At 30.6% G+C, this 22,521-nt stretch overlaps 4 protein-coding genes across 6 annotated transcripts in view; 2 read left to right on the top strand and 2 right to left on the bottom strand.

Moving 5' to 3' along the window:
- The window catches only part of LOC141460252 (uncharacterized), a 32,414-nt gene extending 16,237 nt beyond the window's left edge, over nucleotides 1-16,177 (bottom strand). For 2 of the 3 annotated variants that reach the window (XM_074140077.1, XM_074140076.1), the window contains exon 1: nucleotides 15,955-16,177. In XM_074140077.1, the coding sequence (XP_073996178.1) occupies nucleotides 15,955-16,099 (145 nt within the window). In that variant the 5' untranslated portion in view covers nucleotides 16,100-16,177. Of the gene's footprint in view, nucleotides 1-4,613; nucleotides 4,781-15,954 lie in introns of those variants that run through there. The other variant, XM_074140078.1, reaches the window with a different exon arrangement.
- LOC141460258 (uncharacterized) lies at nucleotides 358-15,808 on the top strand. Its single transcript, XM_074140095.1, has 8 exons — nucleotides 358-474; nucleotides 1,816-1,878; nucleotides 12,294-12,380; nucleotides 12,460-12,676; nucleotides 14,598-14,775; nucleotides 14,862-14,988; nucleotides 15,095-15,271; nucleotides 15,362-15,808. The coding sequence occupies exons 1-8, from the start codon at nucleotides 459-461 to the stop codon at nucleotides 15,511-15,513; spliced, it is 1,017 nt and encodes a 338-aa protein (XP_073996196.1). The 5' UTR covers nucleotides 358-458; the 3' UTR covers nucleotides 15,514-15,808.
- Nucleotides 16,178-16,284: 107 nt separating the features above from the next.
- Nucleotides 16,285-18,474, top strand: LOC141460261 (uncharacterized). Its single transcript, XM_074140097.1, has 7 exons — nucleotides 16,285-16,615; nucleotides 16,681-16,883; nucleotides 16,956-17,085; nucleotides 17,204-17,366; nucleotides 17,783-17,925; nucleotides 18,000-18,112; nucleotides 18,202-18,474. Exons 1-7 carry the CDS (start codon nucleotides 16,534-16,536, stop codon nucleotides 18,283-18,285), a joined length of 918 nt encoding a protein of 305 aa, XP_073996198.1. The 5' UTR covers nucleotides 16,285-16,533; the 3' UTR covers nucleotides 18,286-18,474.
- Nucleotides 18,475-19,053: 579 nt separating this feature from the next.
- Nucleotides 19,054-22,061, bottom strand: LOC141460263 (EEF1A lysine methyltransferase 2). Its single transcript, XM_074140101.1, has 6 exons — nucleotides 21,743-22,061; nucleotides 21,319-21,417; nucleotides 21,171-21,249; nucleotides 20,982-21,089; nucleotides 19,964-20,180; nucleotides 19,054-19,370 (listed from the first exon to the last, which is right to left on the bottom strand). Exons 1-6 carry the CDS (start codon nucleotides 21,814-21,816, stop codon nucleotides 19,276-19,278), a joined length of 672 nt encoding a protein of 223 aa, XP_073996202.1. The 5' UTR covers nucleotides 21,817-22,061; the 3' UTR covers nucleotides 19,054-19,275.
- Nucleotides 22,062-22,521: the final 460 nt, after the last annotated feature.

The raw sequence follows: 22,521 nt of genomic DNA on the forward strand, positions 1-22,521 counted from the left end.
AAATAACGACAAAAAAAATCTCGAAATATGCAGCTTTTCAATCTGAACAATGTAAATAAGAATTGAATATGTTAGACTATTAAATATTTAATTAAATTAAATAAGTCTGAAGGTTATGAATTTTAGCAAGAGAAAGTGATACTTTTGTGCAATGAAAGAGCTGAAACTCATATTTCAGCACGATCACAATCTAATTTCTCTTTTCGCAGCAAGAAAATCTCCATAATTATTAATTCTAAAATTTTTATTTATGGATTTTCCCACGTGTATATGGTATGACTCAAGTTCTAGAACACTCCTAGAAACACTAAACCTTGTACATACGCAACATGTTTAAAGAGGAGAAACGGTTTAAGTACACACCTATCGCTGATTAACATGTATATATCATACTGTTTGGTAAGAACATCTGTCAGTTGTAAATACCATTACATTAAAGAGCAATATATGATCCATTCATGATGAAATATATTGGTATGTATTGAGAAAATTTAGATCTTAAATTGTATAAATTTACCTAGTTCAGATTTATAAAGATTAATAACTGATATTGTTTAAGGAAAATATATTTATATTTCTCTGATACACGGGAATTTAAGCAATATTTCATTAAATTGTCGATGATGCGTTTTGTGGGGGATTATTTTTGAGACTACTACTTTTTAAAATCAATTCTCTCTTTCCAAAAAAAAAGTGGAGGAATTATCCAGTAAGGGTGATAAATTGATATTTATCATTTATCAAGAGGGAGACGAAATTTTGAATAAATTCGTTTGTAGTTTTTTCGATAAAACTTTTTACATTAAATGTTCACAAAAAATGTTTGATTCTGACCCTGAGCCTGAAAAGATGTTTACAAATTGGTCTAGGAGTGTTTTTGTGAACGAATTATGTCAAAGACAATCTAGGAATTTTCATAGGTATTTTTTATTGGATTCCAGCATAGGACCCTCAAAATGAATTTACCGGACATGCCTTTACTAAAGTTATTTTTAATTTCTTTGAAATTTCTCCGAAAAAAAAGGTTGAACAATTTGACCTTCACCTGGAGATGATCTAAAAACAGGCATTACGACCTTTCTCTCATTTCCCTTGCACTCCAAATGGGACTAGCAACTTCAGTTTTCTTTTTTCCTGATAAGCCATGTCCTGATCTGCACATAGACCCTTAACTTCTCTGTTGGCTCCTACCTTTCATCATTCACCTTCACGAATAAGGCCAAAAATTCTTCTAAGAGTCATTTGCTTCGTGTACATCCAATACAATCCATTATTGGACATTTAGCTGTATAAGCTCCCAGGAAAAGAAATCTGAGGGCTTGCAGCTGGATTCGAACCCAGATTCGTTCGAACACAGACCATTGAGCTGTGTTTAAATTTTTTTTTAAATTAAGGCGCGTCAACATCAGAGCTCATTGGCGCCCGGAGCTTTTTTTTCAGTGCACTGCGGAAAAGAACTCCTAGGAAGAGAAAATCTAAGGGTCAGCAGCTGGATTCGAACCAAGGATCTCCGAGCTAGAATCTAGTATTTGCTAAACACTCAGCCCTGCTAAAATTATTGCTATTATTATGTTCTTATCGTTTTAAATTAACCTTATAAAAATCGTTTAAGCTACTTTTAACGAAAAATCCTAAAAAAATTTCAGTTTTCGAAGAAAAAAATGTTTTTAGCGAACCCTCATTCTCCTGAAGTTCAGTTATGAGTGTTTGTGAATTTGATGCCTCAAAAGTTAAATGTCATTTCAATAATTTAAAATGCAACAATTTTTCAGCTTAGTAAATCGCTTCTAATTTCAGCACATGTTTTTATTTCAGGGGTGTCCTCTACTTTAATATTCAACATGATGATTGGGTTATGTTCAACTCAAACTGAGGAAAGTAAGTATTTTTTTAAAACCAATAAATCTTTATTAGAAATTAAATTTATAGTAAATTAATATCAAAACCTTCGAAATCGAAAGTAATAGTAGGACAAAACCAAATTCTAAGTTTAAGCACAGTTAATTTAAAAACTGTAAAATATCATTACTGAAGTGGAGAAGCCATTTGAAACGTTTTCATGCTTCTTTAAGACTTAAGCCGTAATACTTATAACAATCAGTTTAAGAAAGCAGAAATTGTAGCATTAAAAGCACAAGTTTAATAAAGAAATGTTTACTAGTTAAAAATAAAAATATGATTAATAATGATGAATACCATTGTTTAAACTAAATTATTTGAGGGGAGAGTATTATCAATGAAGTTTCTATTGAATTAGTTGCGTTAGGCTAATGTCAATATACTGAATAAGTTGATAAGAATTTTGGCCGTTGTTTCTATGAACAAATAACACAATAGTTCTTAATTAGATAGTGGAAAAGGTTGGGCACTAATGTATGTGAAATATTACGGAGAAAATCTGAATTATTTTCAATCAGTCATGCTACGTCAGTTATATTACACCTACACAAATTGCAACATACTTATAGTTGGTAAAAAGGAAATAGAAATCTACTAAGCAATAGTAAAAATTCTGATAAAATAATAATATATATATGGTTTTAACAATAATTCGCTAAGTTAAAACAATAACTTTAATAGTTTAAAATTTTCTGAAAAACTATTTTGAGCAGAGGAAAAAATCGTTAAAATACACAAAAGTTTTTTCCGTGAAGTGCCACTACCGTTTAAAACGATTTCCATTACATTAGGAGTATTTAATTAAATATTAATGCAGATAACGAAGATCGCTCTTTACACTAAATCAATACCTTAAATAGCATTTTCAAAGGATAATGTTTTAAACAACAATTTTGCAATGAGGATATGACGTTTAAGGGAAAATTGTTGGAGCTTTTTGCGAGTACATCCCCAAAAAACTGAAAAATCGATTCGAAAAAATGGCCCCTTTTATTTGATTAATTTTATGTAAAAGTTTATTACCAAAAATTTATTTAAAATATATATATGTATAATTATGAGCAAATCCAAAACAAATGAATGCCTAGCCAAGATGAACAGCCTTGCAGCATATCGGTGCAAGAATGCGCTTGCATTCAACATTAATTTATTTTTCAATTTAGTCCACTTTTAGTTCAACGCACTTATCCATCGTAATAATTTCCAAATAATTTGTAGTGGTGGTTTTTCGATCTTAATAGACTATCATCTAAAATGGACGATCCAGATTAGCCTGTATCCAGAGAGTAGAATTAGACTACGAATTTAATTTTTTTTACCCCCAGAGGCTTCTCCGAATTTTTTTTTGCTAAAGTCCTTTTCGAGATAACTCCAAATTGAATAGTCTAACAATCAAGGTGGCTACTTAGTTTTAATGTAAGATAAATAATTTAGAACAAACTTACAGGACGTCAAAAGTCATTCATTTTTCCACAGTAACTATTCACCTAAACAGACTATTAAAAAAAATCTAAACGTCCTGATAAATTAGGTATTAATAAATAAATTATTTAAAAAACAAAAAAATAACTCGGAACAAATAAAAACAATTGTATAGTTTGAAGATAATAAACAAATTTGTTCAATTTTTATCAGAAACTATCTCGAACTAAAGACGTCAAATGAAAGCAAGATTAAAAAAGAAAAGGTGTAGCTATATTTGTGCACAACGTGACGCCATAAAACTAATGTAATATTCTTCTAACAAAACAGGAAACAAATATATTAATGATATTAAAGCAACAATCATAAAATCTTTCTTTTATTATTCCAGCAATTTCCTGTTCAATTTTTTGTTTATTTCAGTTCGATCATGCAAGTTTATTTTCCCAACTTATTAAATATTACTCACTATTAAAACTTTTATTTTGCTGGTTGAATAATCCTTGAATTATTTTTTTAAAAAAACATAGATTTTAGGATATACTCATACATAAATAATTTTTTGTGAATTTTATTGAAGAACGTATCAATTTTTAATAAACTATCTTTTTTTGCTGATTTTATGCCAAATCATTAATTTTCTAAACGTTTTTGTGAAAAATAAAAAAAGATATATAAAAATAAGAACCAAGTCAGGTAATTATTAGAAGACCAGGTCCCATCTGCCAGATGAAAATTCAAATTCTAGTTATTTTATAAATTTTTAAAATGAATGCACTTAATGAGTATGAATGTTTTTAGTTATTAGTCAAAATCCGATTTGTTTCATCAAAATCTCTGACTGGCTTGTGATTCTTGAAGTAGGCGTAATGAGATTTTGGTTTTTTAAACAGAATAAAAGCTTGTACCCACTTTTTTAGTCATCTGTTCCATCAGGACAACCTTAAACTGATTTGAGATAGACTGGAGCAGTCAGTATACTAAGTCCAGAACATGGCCGCTTTATTTGCATGCTTTAAAAAGGTTTTAAAACTTTCTTAAACATTTTACTGGCTATCGAAAAATAATTAACGGGGATCCAATAGAACTCAAATTCAAATTTAAACCAGTACCTGTATCACACATACTCGATAAATAATTACACAACAATTGGCAACTGATCACAAATAACCTGATGGTAAAAACCTATTGCTAAAGCTACACAACCTTTTTTCATTTCATTTAGAGGGATTTGTTTGTAATAAAAGAGTATTATTTTTTGATAATATCCCTGAAATAGTACTGAGCATTACCATTCATTTGTTATAATTTCAATGTTAATGTAGTATCGTTGATTTTAACGTCGCCAATGCATGCTTTTATATTGGACTTCCTTCCACCATTAGACTGTTTAAATAGTTTAAATATATACTGCTTTAGTGTACTCCAATTCAACTTAGTTTCACCCGTTTCACAATATGTTTACTAAATGAAGAGTGAGGACTAGAGTCAGGGAAGTTATATTTATGGTTACAAGATATCACATGGTGTATACATTAGTGTGATTTTTAAAATGTTATCGAACTATAAAACATTTTTTGTAAAAATATTGTATTAAAATTAATGAAACTTGGTATGGATTTGAGTCTTCTGAATTTTTTTAAACAAAGTAATGTTTTATAATTGTATTTTACATGAGAGGGGCGCGCTTTATGTAACTAGAAAACACTGAATTAAACCACTATCATTTTTTACTGAGAAATATTGTAAAATTAAAAGTAATTATATATACGTATAACTGTAGAACTTTAAAAGATAATCATAAACTTCGTGAACTTTTAGAAGGGATGAAAAATGGCATTTAACAGGATTGGCCGAGGTTAGAAGAAACTTTCCGTTTCTTTAAATTGAAATGGAAAATGGAATGAAATTTTACTACAACGGAGAAGGAAGTTTGGAAGGAACTGGTTTCTTAGTGAATTCACATATTTCAAAGTTATTTAACATAGATATCCATGAAATGTTACACAGCAGATAATTTTTCTAGATAAATATCACATACACTGGGCCAAAAAAGTCTGTGAACACTAACCTAAATTTTATTACTTTTATTATTAACTTATTAGAAACTTCTTTTATTTTCAAATGAAATATACTATTCGATAGAGAGAAACCAGAGTTTTTCATTTTATATTCAATCTTTTATTTTTGTTCAGCAGGAATATCACAATTAAATGTTTAACAAAACAACACCCCAAACGAATGCAAAAAAAGTCTGTGAACACTTTGCAGAAATAAATCATTCTTACACATTGTACGTGAATTATAAATTTTAAAAACTTGTAGGACCTCCTATGTTCCTAATCACTTCCAACAAGCGAGCTTTCATCGATCCTAATAATTTTGTGGTCGTCAATGTTGGAATTTTATCCCACTCTTCTAAAATAGCGTTTTTTAGTTGTTCACGGTTTCTTATTCCTCGTTTATTTATTTCGCGGCTGATTTCATCCCACAAACGTTCTATTGGGTTAAGGTCTGGCATTTGTGGAGGGGTGTTTAGGCGCCAGAGTGTATTATTTAAAAGCCATTCCCGAGTTTTTGGTGCGGTATGTTTCGGGTCATTGTCTTGTTGGAAGACAAACGTTCCCTCCAACCCTAATTTTTTTGAATTTTTTTTTAAATTGCGTCTTAATATATCCACATACACATATTGGTCCATCATACCATTAATTAGATCTAACTTGCCCACTCCTTTAGCACTCATGCACCCCACACCAGAATGTTGCCTCCCCCATGCTTAAAAGTAGGCTTCATATTTTTCATTTTCATAGCTTCATTTCTTTTTTGCCACACTTTTTGTCGTCAATCAGACCCACATACATTGAATTTCGACTCATCTGAAAAGATTACGGTTTCCCAGAAACTAGAAGGCTTAGAAACACATTCTTTCGCGAAATCCAATCGGCGGTTACTATTTATTTTATTGATTAAAGGTTTTTTCCTCGGGACTCGACCGCAATAATCGTATTCATGTAATTTATTTCTAATTGTCTGTGGTGTTACGCTTACACATAATCCCTTGATAATTCTTGACTGATTTTTTGAGCGCTTGTCCTGGGTTCTTCTCGAACAGACTTCAGAATTTGCCGTTTATGAAAGGAATTAAGTTTTGGTGGCCGTCCACTGCGTGGCCTACTAATCACATTTCCGTACTTTTTAATTATATTATGCACCGTTGAAGGGTTTTTTTGAACTATCTTCCCTATTTCTCGAATACTTTTTCTTTCATTTCGCAACGTCACAATAAGTTCTCGAATTGGTCTGGGAACTTCCATATTAGTGGTTAAATATGTACTAATTAGATTATTTATTCACAAAACTGACTGTAGTGGTTTCTACAATACAATAGAGAACTTTGAAACTTTATTCAATCGTTTTTCTGTTTGTTATCTTAATGTTTTTACAAATTTATACAGCTGTTCACAGACTTTTTTTGCATTCGTTTGGGGTGTTGTTTTGTTAAACATTTAATTGTGATATTCCTGCTGAACAAAAATAAAAGATTGAATATAAAATGAAAAACTCTGGTTTCTCTCTATCGAATAGTATATTTCATTTGAAAATAAAAGAAGTTTCTAATAAGATAATAATAAAAGTAATAAAATTTAGGTTAGTGTTCACAGACTTTTTTGGCCCAGTGTATAATAATTTTCATAACATTAGTTCATTGCAAACTAATGAATACAATAAAAATGAAAATGTAATTGTATTATGCTGGCCTTCAATTGAATAAACAAAAGAAATATGCACGTCCTTAAATTATAAAGTCCCATGAAAGCAGATGTAATTAATGAATTTTATTTATCAGAAATCGGAAATAATTTGTTTTTTAAAATCCGATGTGAACACTAAATGGTCATATTTAACCCAGTTTAAGTAATAGATTTTTTCGAAATTTAGATTTGGCAATAAAAAAGACGGTTAACTTCAACATTATACATTTGCACAACAATAAACTGTTTCTGTTGTAGAAACTCAAAGTCACAGCTTCCCCAGATACCCACTAAAATCATTGTTTTCAGAAAAACGTTTTAAGCCAAACTGATAAAGCCTAACCTATGTTAAGGCTAAATTTAAACCTCTTTTCTACTCCTCTGGTACGGATCATTAGAGAAAGATCGACTGAAATGGCACATTGGATGAGGCTTAACTTCTTCCCAGTCTTATAGATTTTAAAAAGTGTCCACTGCGATGATCATTGAAGAATTGGCAAGTTCATTTCCTCCTGTGTGGTTTAGAACCCGGTTTAAATAAAGCGTATGTAAAAAAGATTTAATAAAACGCCTTAAACTGCCTTAAGAAGCAATCCCTGAGAAAAGGATTCAGAAAAAGTAACTAGATTACATTATAGATCTACATGTGTGTAATGTGCATACTAAGTTTAATGAAATTAGTTTGAACCCATTTTTAAGAAAACTTTGAAAATGCCGGGTGCACTTTTGGTGTAACGGTTATGTGCGGACTAGTATTTGGTAGACACAAGTAAAGAAAAGACAATTATTTTATTAAAAATTCCGGATTTATTGAGAATAAAAATTTCCATAAATAAATATTTTTTATTATTTTAATCATTCAAACAAGAACAATTGATAAAGCAATAATTGTAGATTAGTGATAAGTGAAGAGAAGTATAAGTGCTGTACCCGTTAACCGATATTAGTCACCTAGAAACCTAATCTAACCTTGCACTTTGTACTATTTTCTAAATATAAAAACAATGAGCCACAGATGTAAGATAAAAAATAATAAATAAAAAATATTAGTTTTATTTTCAAGTCCAAAAAAGTGATTGCTACATTTTAACTGAATCATTTCATTTATACAAATAAAACAATGTTGTTATTCAAAGAAAAAATTAAAATAAAAAACTAAACTTTTAATAAGGAAAAGGTTGCAATACTTAATTTATTAATGTGATGCAGACATAACAATTAACTGAAATGCATGTAATAATGCGATAATAAATTGCATAATGAACATCAATTAAAAAAAAAAACTAATATTAAGATGATAAAGGTCATGTGTAATTGCAAGATCAGCACGTATCAAATTGTCTCTACGTCATCAGTGCGCTCATTTTGTTAATAAGTCATCTTAAAAAAAAAAAATTTTAAAAGTTATAAGTTTTATGAAGAGAATTCACTCCCTGATGAAAATAATAACCAACTACTACAAATTCAACCAATTACAACTAAGCTTTCACCTAAATAACAAGTCTTCCTTTTTACTTATATATTTGTTGCTAGAATTTAAAGTTTTTAAAAATAAAATCTGGATCAGAAGGTACAACTCATATTTCGCAAAAGGACGGCTCCCGCTAAAGAAGGTTCTCCATCCACCCATCAACACAAAAAATAGAGTCAAAAGATTGAAGGAAAAATAAAAAAGACATACAGCCTGAGGTTGCTGGGTAATCACAAGTTACCGCATACTAGTGAAATTAGAACCAGGAAACTAAAAGACATGGAGTCTCCTAGAGTTTTGTATGAATCTGGAGAGATCAATTAAGTTACCAGACGCAGCAATTTCAAAAATGGAAATCTTTAACTCCCCAAAGAAAAGAAATCTGGCACTTGCATGAGCGCACGATCATCCCTGATAAACTAAAATTAAAGAAAAAAAAGCGTCCTAGTCAGACCAAAGATGTTCCTGGCCTAACAACTGTCTGTAGGCGACGTTCTTTTAAAAATTCACAGATATACCTAATTCTGCTCTACATCGCCGATAGAATACAGAAAATGACGGGTTGACAAGTAAGAATACTCGTTTTCTAGATTCCCGCAGTGCCAAGGAGATCAGAAAAAAAAGAGATATGGCTGAACAGAATAGTATTTAGGGTCCCTTACCATCCTAAACTATTGCTCCATAATATTTAAACTAATTCATTTAATTTAGTATCTATCCATAATCATTGACTTGGTCCAACTTTGTGAAAATTATAATACCAAGTTGTCGATGCGCCGGGGAAAAAAAAGAAAAAATAATCATTTCATCAAGAAATTTTACTTTTCTCTAAAGCATCTGCAAAATACTTGCCACATACTTTGATGCATTCACAGCTTTTTGCCTCATTAATCGCGAATCCACATGGATTAAACTGGACATACTGATTAAGACATCTGATACCTTAATGACAGTTTCAATAATTATTCAGTAGACCCTCTCCCGGTTCTCAGATTGAAACCCGTGTTTTTGAGCTCGATTAGCACTATAATAATAATGATTTTCACCTCTCACGATTTCCGAGATGTTGCTCCAATATTTTATTTTGAAGTTGTCAAATTAAAGCAATAATACATTAAATTATAATGAATTAAATTTTTTGGATTTGACATATTTTTCTGAAAAAACTGCTCGCTCTTACGAAGTCCTGCAAATAGAGACTACTATAATAAAGACTACAGAACTGTGTAAAATCTTACCCTGTTATAATCCATACAAGTTGAGGAAAAAAAAATGAAGAAAATGTAAAATAAAATAGCGAAAACTACCAGCTCATTTCACTCCATATTGAACTCGAAACACCAATAACTATTAATTTATTGAACAGAATCAAAAAAACGCTTTAAAAATTGGTCAATATTTTCAAAATAACAAGTTTCATTAGACAGCTTACCAACTTACTTACTAAGTTATCAAAGAAGCAATAATTCAAAAATTGTCAACTGACAAAATTAAAGCACAATTTTTTTTTTTTTTGAAACTATATTAATAATTAATTTACTTTTAATATACTAGATAAAGAAAACAGATAATTTCTATGTACCTACACATGTTTCATTGCAACACCAAAGACTAAATTTAAAAATAATCTATCAAAGTCCTTATGTAAGATTTAAAGGTCTCAGTTGGCAATTCAAATTTCAAATGTAAAAATAATATCCTATCATCAAGGGCTGGTCATACTTTCAATTTCAAAAGAAGGATAAGACTTAAATATTAATCACAATTTGAAAAAGAGCAATTTATTAAAAATAAACTAAATATCAATGTTAAATTAAGAAAAAGACGGCACATGGCTAATAATATATAAATAATAATTTGGCATTTTTACAAGAAAATTAGTAGACTATTAAACATATTTACTTATAAACAGATTTCAAAAACTATTATTTTTTCAACTAAATTTAATAACAAAAAAATGGTCAAAAATACTGTATTTAACGTTTAACTTACCTTCAGTAAAAACAAAAATACTAGTTTTATTTATTTTTCACACAACACCAGACGGTCATTTTTTTCACTTAGAATACTAAATTATTGAACACAGATTTTATAATATAGAATTATTTGAAAATAAGTAACTGACGCTATTACACTATTTAAGCGGGACTATTATTGTTCAAAAAAATCCTTGAACCTTCCCAGTCTTCCCAATCGTTGTTACCCCACTTTTGGCAGCCAACGTTCAATGAAAAATAAATAGAGAATCTCACACAATACATTTTTAAAAAAAATGCATTTTTATTTCGGTTATCTATCAAATTTAAAAACAAAACAAAACTTCATTTACTCGATTGAGAAAAAAAGTAATTGCAGATATTTAAAAATTTGATTCGTAATATAAACATGACCTTCCGTTGATGCAATTCTTATAATGCTAACTGATAAATTGTTTTCAAACTGTAATTAGCACTATCGTTGAATTATCTTAATAAATTAAACTAGCTTTGACATTCAAATAATAGTTTGTTTTCTTAGGGCGCACTACGGACGACACAGCTTGTTTTACGAGAAGGAGCTTCACAGAATCCTGCTAGAAAGTGAAAATCTAAGCTACTACATGCGAATTGGATCAGTTAGCCTTTTGAATCATGGTGGTTTCAAAAGAAAATACCACGCTTAGGCTTCCTTTGATTTTTAGGATACGATACGTCTAAAACAAAACACACACGATACCACTTACAGATAACAAAAAAAAATCACTAAGATGTAAGGACCTCCTAGAAAGAGACAATATAATAACAGACAATTGGACTCAAACCAGGAACATCTGCATTTTGACTTCCTCTTTTTCTTTGGTTATGTCCTGATTTTCTAACAAACATTGACACGAGCGGAACACTATCAGATCTTTAGCCATCACATATATTTCAAATTCAACCATTCGATTCAGTAAGATTAACTGTCCACAATCTACGTACTTTGAGCCTGATCTATTCGATCTACTTATTGGGCCAAGAAGATTGGTAGTTTGGTGATGAGGAATTAGTGAAAATGTGCTTTTGCGTACGCTGTTGGTCATGGGTCACTGGAACAATAACTTATCATAAATTACATTTACTTGAAGAGAAGAGAATTTTAGGATTTTATAAATGTAGTATGCGTAAAGGAGAGGCCAGAAATTTTAATAATTTTACCCTGGCAACTGATGAAAGCGAAGATACATTTTATATTATTGTTCACTGGTATTTTCTTTGAAGGAATCGATAAGAAAAGTTGGAAAGTCACTGCAACAGGAAAAAATATTTGAGTTTTAGAAATTACGGATAAATTAGAAGTGAATTGAAAAGGGTTTTTATAAGACAAAGTTTATGATTCGGTAGAAATGTCAGTTTCCTAGTTTAACAAATTATTTATGGAATGAACTATAATGAAATTAAATACTCTGCCAACGTAGCACTAACCATGCACTTAGGTGACCCCAAAAAGTAGATGACTCCAAAATTTGATAAAAATCTCAGCTTGAATCAGAGCAATTTAACCTGTAATCACTACTTTAAGAATATTAACTCTTATCCTGCGTGAACTGATCCGTTTAATTCAGATTCGAGTTCAACTAAATCAAGCAGAAAATTATTATATTATTATTTTTTGTCTTCACCACAAAGTAGTCCTCCAGAAATAGCATAAGCAATCTTAAATTAGTCTAATACAATATCTATTTAATATTATTATTGAACAATGTCCTAAATACCTACGTTTTAATTTAGATATAAACCCCTTCAAGCAATTTCATTTAACAAATGGAGATGACCGACAAAACAGGATCCTTTTCCCTAAAAACGTCAATGCAACTGGTAAAATAAAATTAAATTTATTAAAAAAAACAAGAGAAATATTTCAAAAATGTAATCCTTTTGTTATTTCGTTAAATAGTTTTAGAAATAAAGCAAGCAGCTCTGAACGAAGAACTGAGAGAAAACAGACCACTTCCAGCATCAATAGAAGTAAAATTGGGATCAACACTTTCAGCAGATCCTAATACACCGGCAATTATTTTATTTGAAGTTACAAACAACAGACCATTTCCTGTTGAGTTCTCTTTTAACTTTCGTGACGTCGATAATTTCATTCGTCGAGTTTATCCAAGTAGGTAAGTAATTTACTATCTAATAAGTACTTTAACAAGCTCCCGTACCAATCATGGAAGAAATAAGTGAATGTAACCGGTAGAATAAAATAAAATTTATAAAGAAACAACTGCGAATGTTTCAAAATTTGATCATTTAATTATTTAACGAAATAATTAAAGGACTAAAAGCTGAAAAACTTCGTCCAGAACGTACACAGTAACAGAACAGTAATGGGAGCTGATGGAAGTTCTGGGATAAGTTGCTAGAACAGGAGCTGTCTCTGCAATGGTCACTTGGGTAGTGGTTCTAACTTCTGAGCAGTCTCAGGCCACGATTTTCTCAAAAGTCAAGCTTACGTTAACAGGTATAGAGTCTACTGGAATATTCTAAATCGCTCTAGGAATCAGAAGAAGAATCTTTAATTTTTTTAATTTTTTGCGAAGTAAGTATCGTATCACTTCTTACAGTTTCGTGAGAAAATTAATTTGTATATTTTCTGAAAACCATGATTTGACTTATCTGAGTTGCATGCATCTATCATTCTCTGCCTTAGTTCAGCTTGAGATGAAATTCTGGCTCGATTCTGTGTAAATCTGTTGTTAGAAATGGTATAAGTATGAGGGGAAATAAAATTAAAAAAAAAAGGGTAGTTTAAGAGGAATCAATTTTTATCCTATTTTTCACGTGAATCCGGGGCCACTGAATTGTCCCATCAAAGTTCTTATGGAAGGATCTCAATATTTGCCGTCTAGAGAAGTGGGATAGCCATCATGCTGTTACCAAATCCTTCGTCTTCGCTAAAAGGAAACATCCTCTAAATGTAGAAGACGAATACTGCAGAGGAACTAAAGATAAGAATCACCATTCATGCTTCTTTCTACTTAAATGGTCTAAGAAGGTGGTTCTCAATACGATCACACCAAACATTTATAAATAAGAAGGTCTGATGTCGGGTTGCGAAGTGAATAAAGGATTTACTTCGGCCCACAACCTGACATTACAGAAGTTTATGATGTTAGGAATTTTACTTACATTCAGAGTACATTCATCAAAAAGTCTGGATCTTTTGACAATTGAATTTTCTTTAAAATAAATTCAAGACGACGTCTTTGGTCATTAGAGTGTAAACCTTGCAAATCATAAACTCTATAAAGCCGTGTGTTGTAAATCTTCAAGGTCCACCAAGTACCTTTGTAACACTACGCTCGGCTGATACAACGGATGGATGAATTTTGAGTTATTCTGATACAGAAAGTATATACAGTTCATTATAAAAAAAAAAACCGACAGGACTTGGAATATTTCTAAGCCTGAAATTTGATACCAAAACTCTTGATTCCCGAAAAGTACGAGCGAAACATAGCATTGTCCGGTAAGCTGGGCCTTTTCGCGTCCGGGCAACCTCTTAGCATATCTTCGAGCTTTGTGATACAATAGATTCTCTGGGTCGCGGTGATAGGTTTTCTAGCCAACCCTCGTAGAATATATTTTTTCAACATGCCAATAACAATTTTCAACCTACAATATTTCAAATACTCGAGTAGGTCATACAGCAAACCTATAACACTGAACAAAAACATTATTGAAAACTATTAGTTGAAACACTATTATTGGCGCGTTAAAAATATAATTATACCTGTGGTATAATAGGTGTAGTACACATTAAACATCGATTAAGACAAAAAAGAAACTGATGCAACGAGTCTCGCTTCTGGCAGCACAAAAACTCATTTAATTTGGATTTGTAATGAAAGTCTAAGAGAGCAACATTTTTTTTCTAGCAAACAATATCTGAGAAGAAGGCGATTTCCATATACCTTGGAACACCCAGGGTATTTTGATCCAGAACTTGCAAGATGTTAATGAACTTTTTTCACATATTTACAATTAAGATTTACCAATAATGATGCAGTACCTGAACGCCGTTTGCACTTTGTTTAGAGCATTTGTAACGCCGGGAAGTACAGTTTTGGTGAAAGTAGAAATGTTTGCAGAAAACATCCAAACATCTAGATACGGAACTAATCCTGACACAGTCACATTAACAGCAGAATGGAGAACACCGTCAGGAAATTTGGAATCAGTCACAAAACAAGTTTTCTTCTACATTCAGAGCCAGGTTTTTGGAATATTATTTCTTAAATAACTTCATTTAAACATAACAATAAAAAAGACAATTTCACCTTCAAAATATTATTGTTTCAGCAATACGATGCGACTTATCCTTACATATGGTACGATTATGCAGGAGATTGCAGTGGTTCATTAACTCCGCAAAACTGTCACGCCAAATCTTGGCGAGCTAATATATCAGTTCAAGATGCAACGTCTGGTTAGAAGATTAACTATTATCATCTTTTCAAACATAATATTTGCCCCAATTCAGCCAATGAAAATAAATTAATTAAAGTTATTAAAATATTGCATTTTAATTACAGGATTATTAAGTTTTCGTTCTGACCCGGTAGGACTGATTTTGTCCAAAGAATTTATAGTTGGTGCAAGGGACCAAGTTACTGGTTACTACGGTGCAAGTTGTTGCCATACTAAGGTTGACATAATAGCAACTGATGTACTAGGCAATTCAATCACTAAAACTATAGATGTAGAAAAAAGTAAAATTTTTCTTAAATTTCCATTATCAATTAACCTCGATATTTCTACAGTAGTACTAACGTCTAATATTGTTTAATACTTTATTTCAGAATGGTTGAACACCGGAGAAATTAGTGCTATTGTATTAGGGAGCATACTTCTCCTCTTACTTATAGTACTCATAGTAATTGGAATTGTGGCGTGCGTAAGAAGAAACAAAAGAACTTTAAATATATACCCAGATCACAGAATAGCGGATTAACTAAATATTATTGCTACACTTGTCAAAACGAAAGAACAATTCTGTAGAAGCAAATCCACAAAGTGTAACGTTTTGATGATGCAATTGGGTCACTATCTCGAACCAGTCGTTAATGGAATTAACATACACAGTGTTCTCAAAACTGAATTAAACTTCTGTTTAGCAGAATGCCTTCGATTTAATGTTCAAATTTTGTGTTAAAAAGGAAAGAGAAGTCAAGATACATCAAAACATTATCACTAATTCAATTCTGATATAAACCACTTATGTATAATAAAGGTGTGAGTTATTAAAAGATTTGGTTATTCCCCCAAAATTTCATTACTTTTCTCAATTTTAATTTAATTGAATGTTTTAAAAATGGATCAATTAATGAACTTCTATAATAAATAAAACAAAACAGCTGTTGTTTCCATATAATAGAGCAGGTTATACACTCACCAGCAGTTGACTGTAAATTCCTTGGGGGCGCTGCCGGGACTATTAATGTACTTTGAACAAAATCCTGAAGAAAACAATTCAGATTTTCTGCTGTCAGTAAAGGATTCTTGACATGCTTATTGTCCATCAAACGTTTTTCTTCCATAGCCTAAAACTACATTTGCAACCTATAAATTTCAGGCTACGTAGCCTATTCATAACTTAATAGGAGGGGGTACTTCATTTGAAAGTGTTACCAGCTGCACTTCCTTTTATTGGCCAACATTATCTTAAAATTTGGCAATTTAAGATATCAATATATGTATAAAAAATCTTTTAGGATAATTATAAAATTTCTCACCTTTTGTTAAATAAATTAAGATTTACAATTTTATTTACAAATATTTTTTTTTGGAGTATACAACGTGTATATAGTATATAGCTCTTGTTGAACAACTTCTTAGGAGCAGGGCATTTGGTTCATTATACTCGCAACTCGAAAACAATCTCGACAAATAAAATCAACTTCGTAACTTCCTAAAAGTGTACTAAACAAAGATCAGCTAATTTACCTTAAAATCAAAATCATTTTGTAAAATTATGGCTGATTATACAAGCATAATAGAGCAAATTAAACAAAGTGATGCAAAAATATGTGCTATGACCAAACAGATGAAAGAAAGTAAGTTTTTTCCCTATTAAAAAACTTTTATAATTTCTCTTTCTGACAAACATTTATTGATTTAGTGGAAACGGAAATTAAAAAAACAGAAAATGAAATTGAAATTATAAGAGCAAAGAATAGGCAACTGCAACAAGATATCAAGTATAAGAAAAAAATTTTAGATGACAAAAAGAATGAATTAAATAAAAAGCATAAAGAATTCGAAATTTGGCAAGAAATGAAAAAGGAGAAAGAGAAACAATTAGAAGTTGCCAAAAAAGAATTAGTAAGATCATGTAGCACAACTTTTTTTTCTAATTTATTACTTATAATATATAAAATAAATAAATTTTCTCAGGAAGAAGTTCAAAAAAGAGTATTTAATTCAAGGATTGAATTTAACGAAAAGTCTAATGAATTTCTAAATCAGTGTGATTACCTAGTTGCCAGGTCACATGACATAGATCTGGCAGTAGAAAAAAGAAAAGGTAGAGTACATATAATTTTTGATTTAGATTGCAATTCTATAACAATAAGATGTTTAGTCATTTAAGTTTAGAGATAACATTAATTATTTATGTTCTAAATGCTTTCAACATTTGGCAGAAAAAAATAAACTGCTAAATGAAATCAGTGAACTTGAACAGGACACCTCAATGCTTGAGCAACAATACCAAGAACTGCACAAGGAAATTGAACTGCTCCAAGAATTAGAAAGAACAAAACAATTTTTGGAAAAAGAACCAGAATGTGGTGAAGAATTTAAAAGGTATTTTTTATTTATTGCAATGCTGTACAGCTATCAATAATATTCAACTATGGCACTTTTTTTTTTTTATTACTTTGAAAACTCCCATTTGTATCGGAAAGTGTTGGAATTGTTTAACAATATTAAGAAGGGAAATCAGGGAAGAGATTAGCTCAGTGGATAGCTGGATTCCATCGCGGAGATCCCGGTTCGTATCCAGCTGCTGGTTCTAGATTCTCTCTTCTTAAGAGCTTCTTACAGCCACCGATGATGGGCAGTGTTGCCTAAAACGTGTGAACACTCTCCGGAGGCCGGCAGAGCACTGAAAAAAGCTTCAGGCACCAATAACTTCCTCAGATGTTCCTTAAATTAAAAAAGTTATTTAACTTACCACTGTCGAAATCCTAAGCAGTAATGTAGAATACAATTATTTCAAGGATTCAGTTGAAAATAGATTCTTTTGAGGAAAAACTAGAAGACTTTACATATAACGAAATTCAAAGACCAAATCAAATGAACCCAAATTATGAAAATTCTCTTAAATCAACACAAGACAGCAGAACTCAATCAGCATTTAATGGTAGGCATTTCATCATGCAGATTAGCCATTCAATGAATTATAAAAACCTAATTCTTCAATCATCAACATTTCAGACATGGTTTCCATAAAACTGCCAGCGAGTGTTTATCAAAATATTTATACCAATCAAGATGTTATTCTTACAGCGGAAGGCTTCGTAAATTGCGATTATGCATTACCTACAAAGGTTTGGCAATTATTCATATAATTATTCAATATAATCTGAAATTTTCACAATAAAAATATCTAATATGTATTTTTTATATTTCTACATAGAAGAAGAAAGTAATGAGAAATTTCACTCCCAAAATTCCCAGCACTTTGTCCAGAAACAATTTATCTAAACGCCAAAATATTTAAAAACAGAGTGAAGAGTAAAAAGACGACATTTGGTAATATATATTGCTTATAAAAATGGCAAATTCTACCAAACTAAAAACTGAATACTTTCTTTAAAAGTCCTCCAAGTTATTCTTGGTTTTGTCTTGACTTAATCGAAGCGATTTAGACAAATATGTGTGTACAATTTATTTTGGACTGTACCAAATAAATAAATAAATACCACAAAAAAATCTAATTTATTAAAATTTGAAAATTATTTATTTAAACTCAAACTTTTTAAATTCAACATTAGAAAAAGTTTGTATTTGTTGTTAACAAATTTGGATTAAAATAGCACGATAATCCTAAAAACAGAATCTTCCATTAAGTAATTGCGGGCATTTCGAACCATGTAGCAGAATTCTAGACAATGTCATAGAAATTGTAGAAACAGATTTGAGGAAATTGCACCTATTTATTACTACTAGAATAGGTAAGATTAGAAAGTATTGGAGTGATGGAGACGGTAGAGGTTAAGAAGTCAGGGGAATAAGAAACGGATAGGAAACTGACATGGTCCGGTGAGTGAAAACTAAGAAGTGATCTGCCAAATAAAGATTGGGTACCCAAGAAAAGACTAAAAACGATGCAGGCCGAGGACACGATATTATGAGAGAATGTACATCAGGAAATATAGTAATTGGGCAGAAATATTCTTCGTACAGACGACGACCCTGAAAGAGGAGAGGAAGCATAACAAAAAATTAAATTTAGCAAACACTACTTAGGGTTGACATAAACTCCATATTAACAAAAAATAACCCGTTTATGACAATCACATACAATAATTTAGTTCACAATTCTCTTCTGGACAATTAAATAATAATCAATTAACATTTATTATTCATTAACATTTTATAAAAATGTAACGAGTTTTAAAAACCCCTATCCTTTCTTTTAACAAGATACAAAACAGAAAACTGTTATAATTATTAATCTGCGATTAAATTATTGTTAAAAAATAACTTCTCATTTCTTTTTAAAGACCACTGATGAAATAATGTTACCTACTTTTCCTCCAAAGCTAAAGGAAGGTGTAGGAATTGTTTGGAAATGGTTAAATTCTGTGAACAAATTAACGCTTATTATTAGTTATTTATACAAATATTCAGGTAGAAACAATTTATTGAGAGCATGCATTCAAATAGTTAGTATAAACAATAATTCATAGTAGATAGATTTTAAATGTACTGCCTCTAAATGTTTATCATTGGAAAGAAGTGGTAGAAGAAAGTTGAGATGCTTTTATATCCTATTTTTTTAAAATTAGGACCAAAATATATTAAAACAGAATAAAAATAGAAACTATAACATTTTTACAACATTTAGGGATTTTAAGACAAGAAATAACCAGCTATGTAAAGTCGAATCTTGACTAGCAGGAAAATAGTGAAACTTTATTTTAAATAAGGTTGGAGAACGCGAAGCTGAATCTTAGATTTTTTAATTATTAATGCTCTTGATTTCTTCTGGCCGGCTTTCATCCATTATCTTACGATTTTTCAGTTAAGTGAAGGAATTATAAAGCTTCTGCCACGACTTTACTCTCAATTTAGAAAAAAAGTAATGCATTAACTTACAACTCAATTATGATAAATTTGGAAACGTTCGTAATTTTAATTCTGAAAAAGTTTCAGCGAATGTCTTTCTTAATTACCTGAGCTAATTTGCCTTATTAATTCCTTTTCCGTCCAATTACAAGAAGTTACTATAAAGAAGCCATCAGTAGTAAGCATCTCAGAAACATTTTTTATGTATTTCTTTTTCTTAGCAGTAGCATTATCTGGATTAAGGCTAATTGCATCATATGTTCCTTTATCTAAGGCTACATTAAAATTCCTCAAATTATGACAATCTTCTGTTAAATCCAAAACCTGTAACATTTTGTTTCAATCGCAAACATACAAAAATCTAGCGAGAATACTCATACACAATTAAATTTTCTATTAATCTTCGTATTTGTACACAAAATGAAATTTGCTACTATTCTAAAGATTACAACCATAAAACATAATACGGTTGAAGAATGATTTACTTCTCCCTAACTCCACTAATATCAATGAGCTCTGAAAAAAGATTCAATCACAGTGATAGGCTTCACCATATCAGTAGTTGATAACCAAATTCACCTAAAAATCCGTTTGTGATTATCTGAAAAATCGCAGAAAACTGGAAAAAAAAAAACGTTCAGCAAAGTTGAGATTTGGTCATGGAATAATTCCGATTCGGAATTTCGAAAATCCATTAGGAACAATATATAGGTGAGATACGTACAAAACATTGAAATGACACTTCACCTTAATCCCTTAATAGAAGATCCCTTAGAAAATCACTTGATTTAAATTCTCTAAAATAGATTTCAAATAAAATACTCTAAACTTGTGTTTATCGAGTTGTATAAAGATTACAAAAAAAAGAATTAGTATCATATTAGAGAAAACTCCCTAAAAAAAATAAAATCAATCCTCTAGGGAAGTGGCCCTTTCTTCACGGATTTTCTTCAAATGTTAAATTTTGATTACATATTTAATTTTCTTAAATGTACTGTAACAACAAAATATAACATTACACCTAAGAACTTTAACATATAGACATTTTGAGCCTCAAAATCGAAAATGTAAGAGTTCCCCTTACGAGAGGCAAGAGAAACTAAAAAAGAATTGGCAGGAACTTACCATAAGTTTAATTTTATCAAATGATTGAGATTGCAAGATGTTTTTACACAGATCAATTGCTTTCCTACTATAATCAGTACCTGTTAATTCTTTATAACCTTCTCTTGCCTAAAAAAAGAAAATATATATTGAAATAAAATTTTTACACAAACATGATAATTCAAAGGGCAAAAAAAAAAGAAAAATTACCAGCTCAACTAGCATCATACCATTGCCACAACCTAAATCAATTATACGTTTTTCAACATCAACATTCATCTGCAACCATCTATCAAAATAAAATTAGGGAAAATAACTTTCACTGCATGATACCTTAAAATTATTAATTTACTTTTACCGTAAAATCCTTAATTCACTGTCTTCTCCGAACCACACTTCTCCCACATCACCGTGGTTTTCATAGTTCACTTTATCCCTTTCATAAACAGCATTCCAACTGCGTTAGCATAAAACGAATTAACAATAATGGTTATTCAGAAAATATAAGATTTCTAAGAGTAAGTAAAACTATGGAATAACTGGTCTTTGGCAGTGGTAATGCAGAACTATAACTGTTACTATCATCTAACTTTTTCATGTACTATATTATTTGATTGAAGCAGGTTTTTGGAAGTTGGACCGTCACCAGACAGGCCAAAAGTATTAAAACAAAGCTACTTTATTTCCGTCTGGGAAAGTTTTAATATAGCTTAAGGGTAATCTAAATTCAATTCAAGCTTGGTACAAGTGTTTGTAAGTTAGACGAATAAACAAAAACATACTATTCCTTCGTTCCCAGTTCTGATGGTTGAAGATTATCTCCATTATCTTGCTCAATACTAGAATCTTCCATCATAAGTATAATTATTTCTTTGTAATTCGTTAAACTGAAGATAACTTTTCATAATGTATTTATAACCTTATTTCAGAACATAGTAGTAGGTTCTAGGGTCCTTAGGTTCACACGCACGTTGACAACTAATCATGTGTTAGCATATCAACATAATACCGTTTTTTTAAAACGTTTTACACTTGGTAGCATTTGATTTTTTCCAATTTCTATTCAATAATCAGACGAACTTTATTACAGGCATCCAAAGAAAGACATACTAAAATCCTGGAATTAACATCACACAATCTTTTGTTATAAAATTTTCTTGAAACTAAGATTTTGTACTGAAAAGATTGAGTAGGCTTTACTATTAAAGCTGTATGCCGTAAATGTGTTCAACGTGATGTATCTATTAGCAAAAAATGTACCTATAAACAAGAGAAAAAAAAAGGAAACATAAGGCCCCAACTCCTCCAAAAACCCCTTTAAAATAAATTTTTCTGAAAAAAAAAATTAAATAAAAATGCTAGATCAAATACAATGTTACAGTTCTAATGAAACCATCTGACGGCTGTCCATAGTCTTTTACTCAAAATTCGATGTAAAATGTGTTGAATAAAATGATAATAGTGAGAGCTTAACTCACTCTTATCTTCTCGTTTAAATGAAGACAGATTTAAATAAAGTAATAGTTAATTTTCTTTTAAAACACTCTACTGAAATACAAAG

Source organism: Rhodnius prolixus, unplaced genomic scaffold (assembly GCF_049639745.1).
Source record: "Rhodnius prolixus isolate KJV_2025 unplaced genomic scaffold, Rpr scaffold_6, whole genome shotgun sequence".
In the NCBI taxonomy this organism is placed as follows: domain Eukaryota; kingdom Metazoa; phylum Arthropoda; class Insecta; order Hemiptera; family Reduviidae; genus Rhodnius; species Rhodnius prolixus.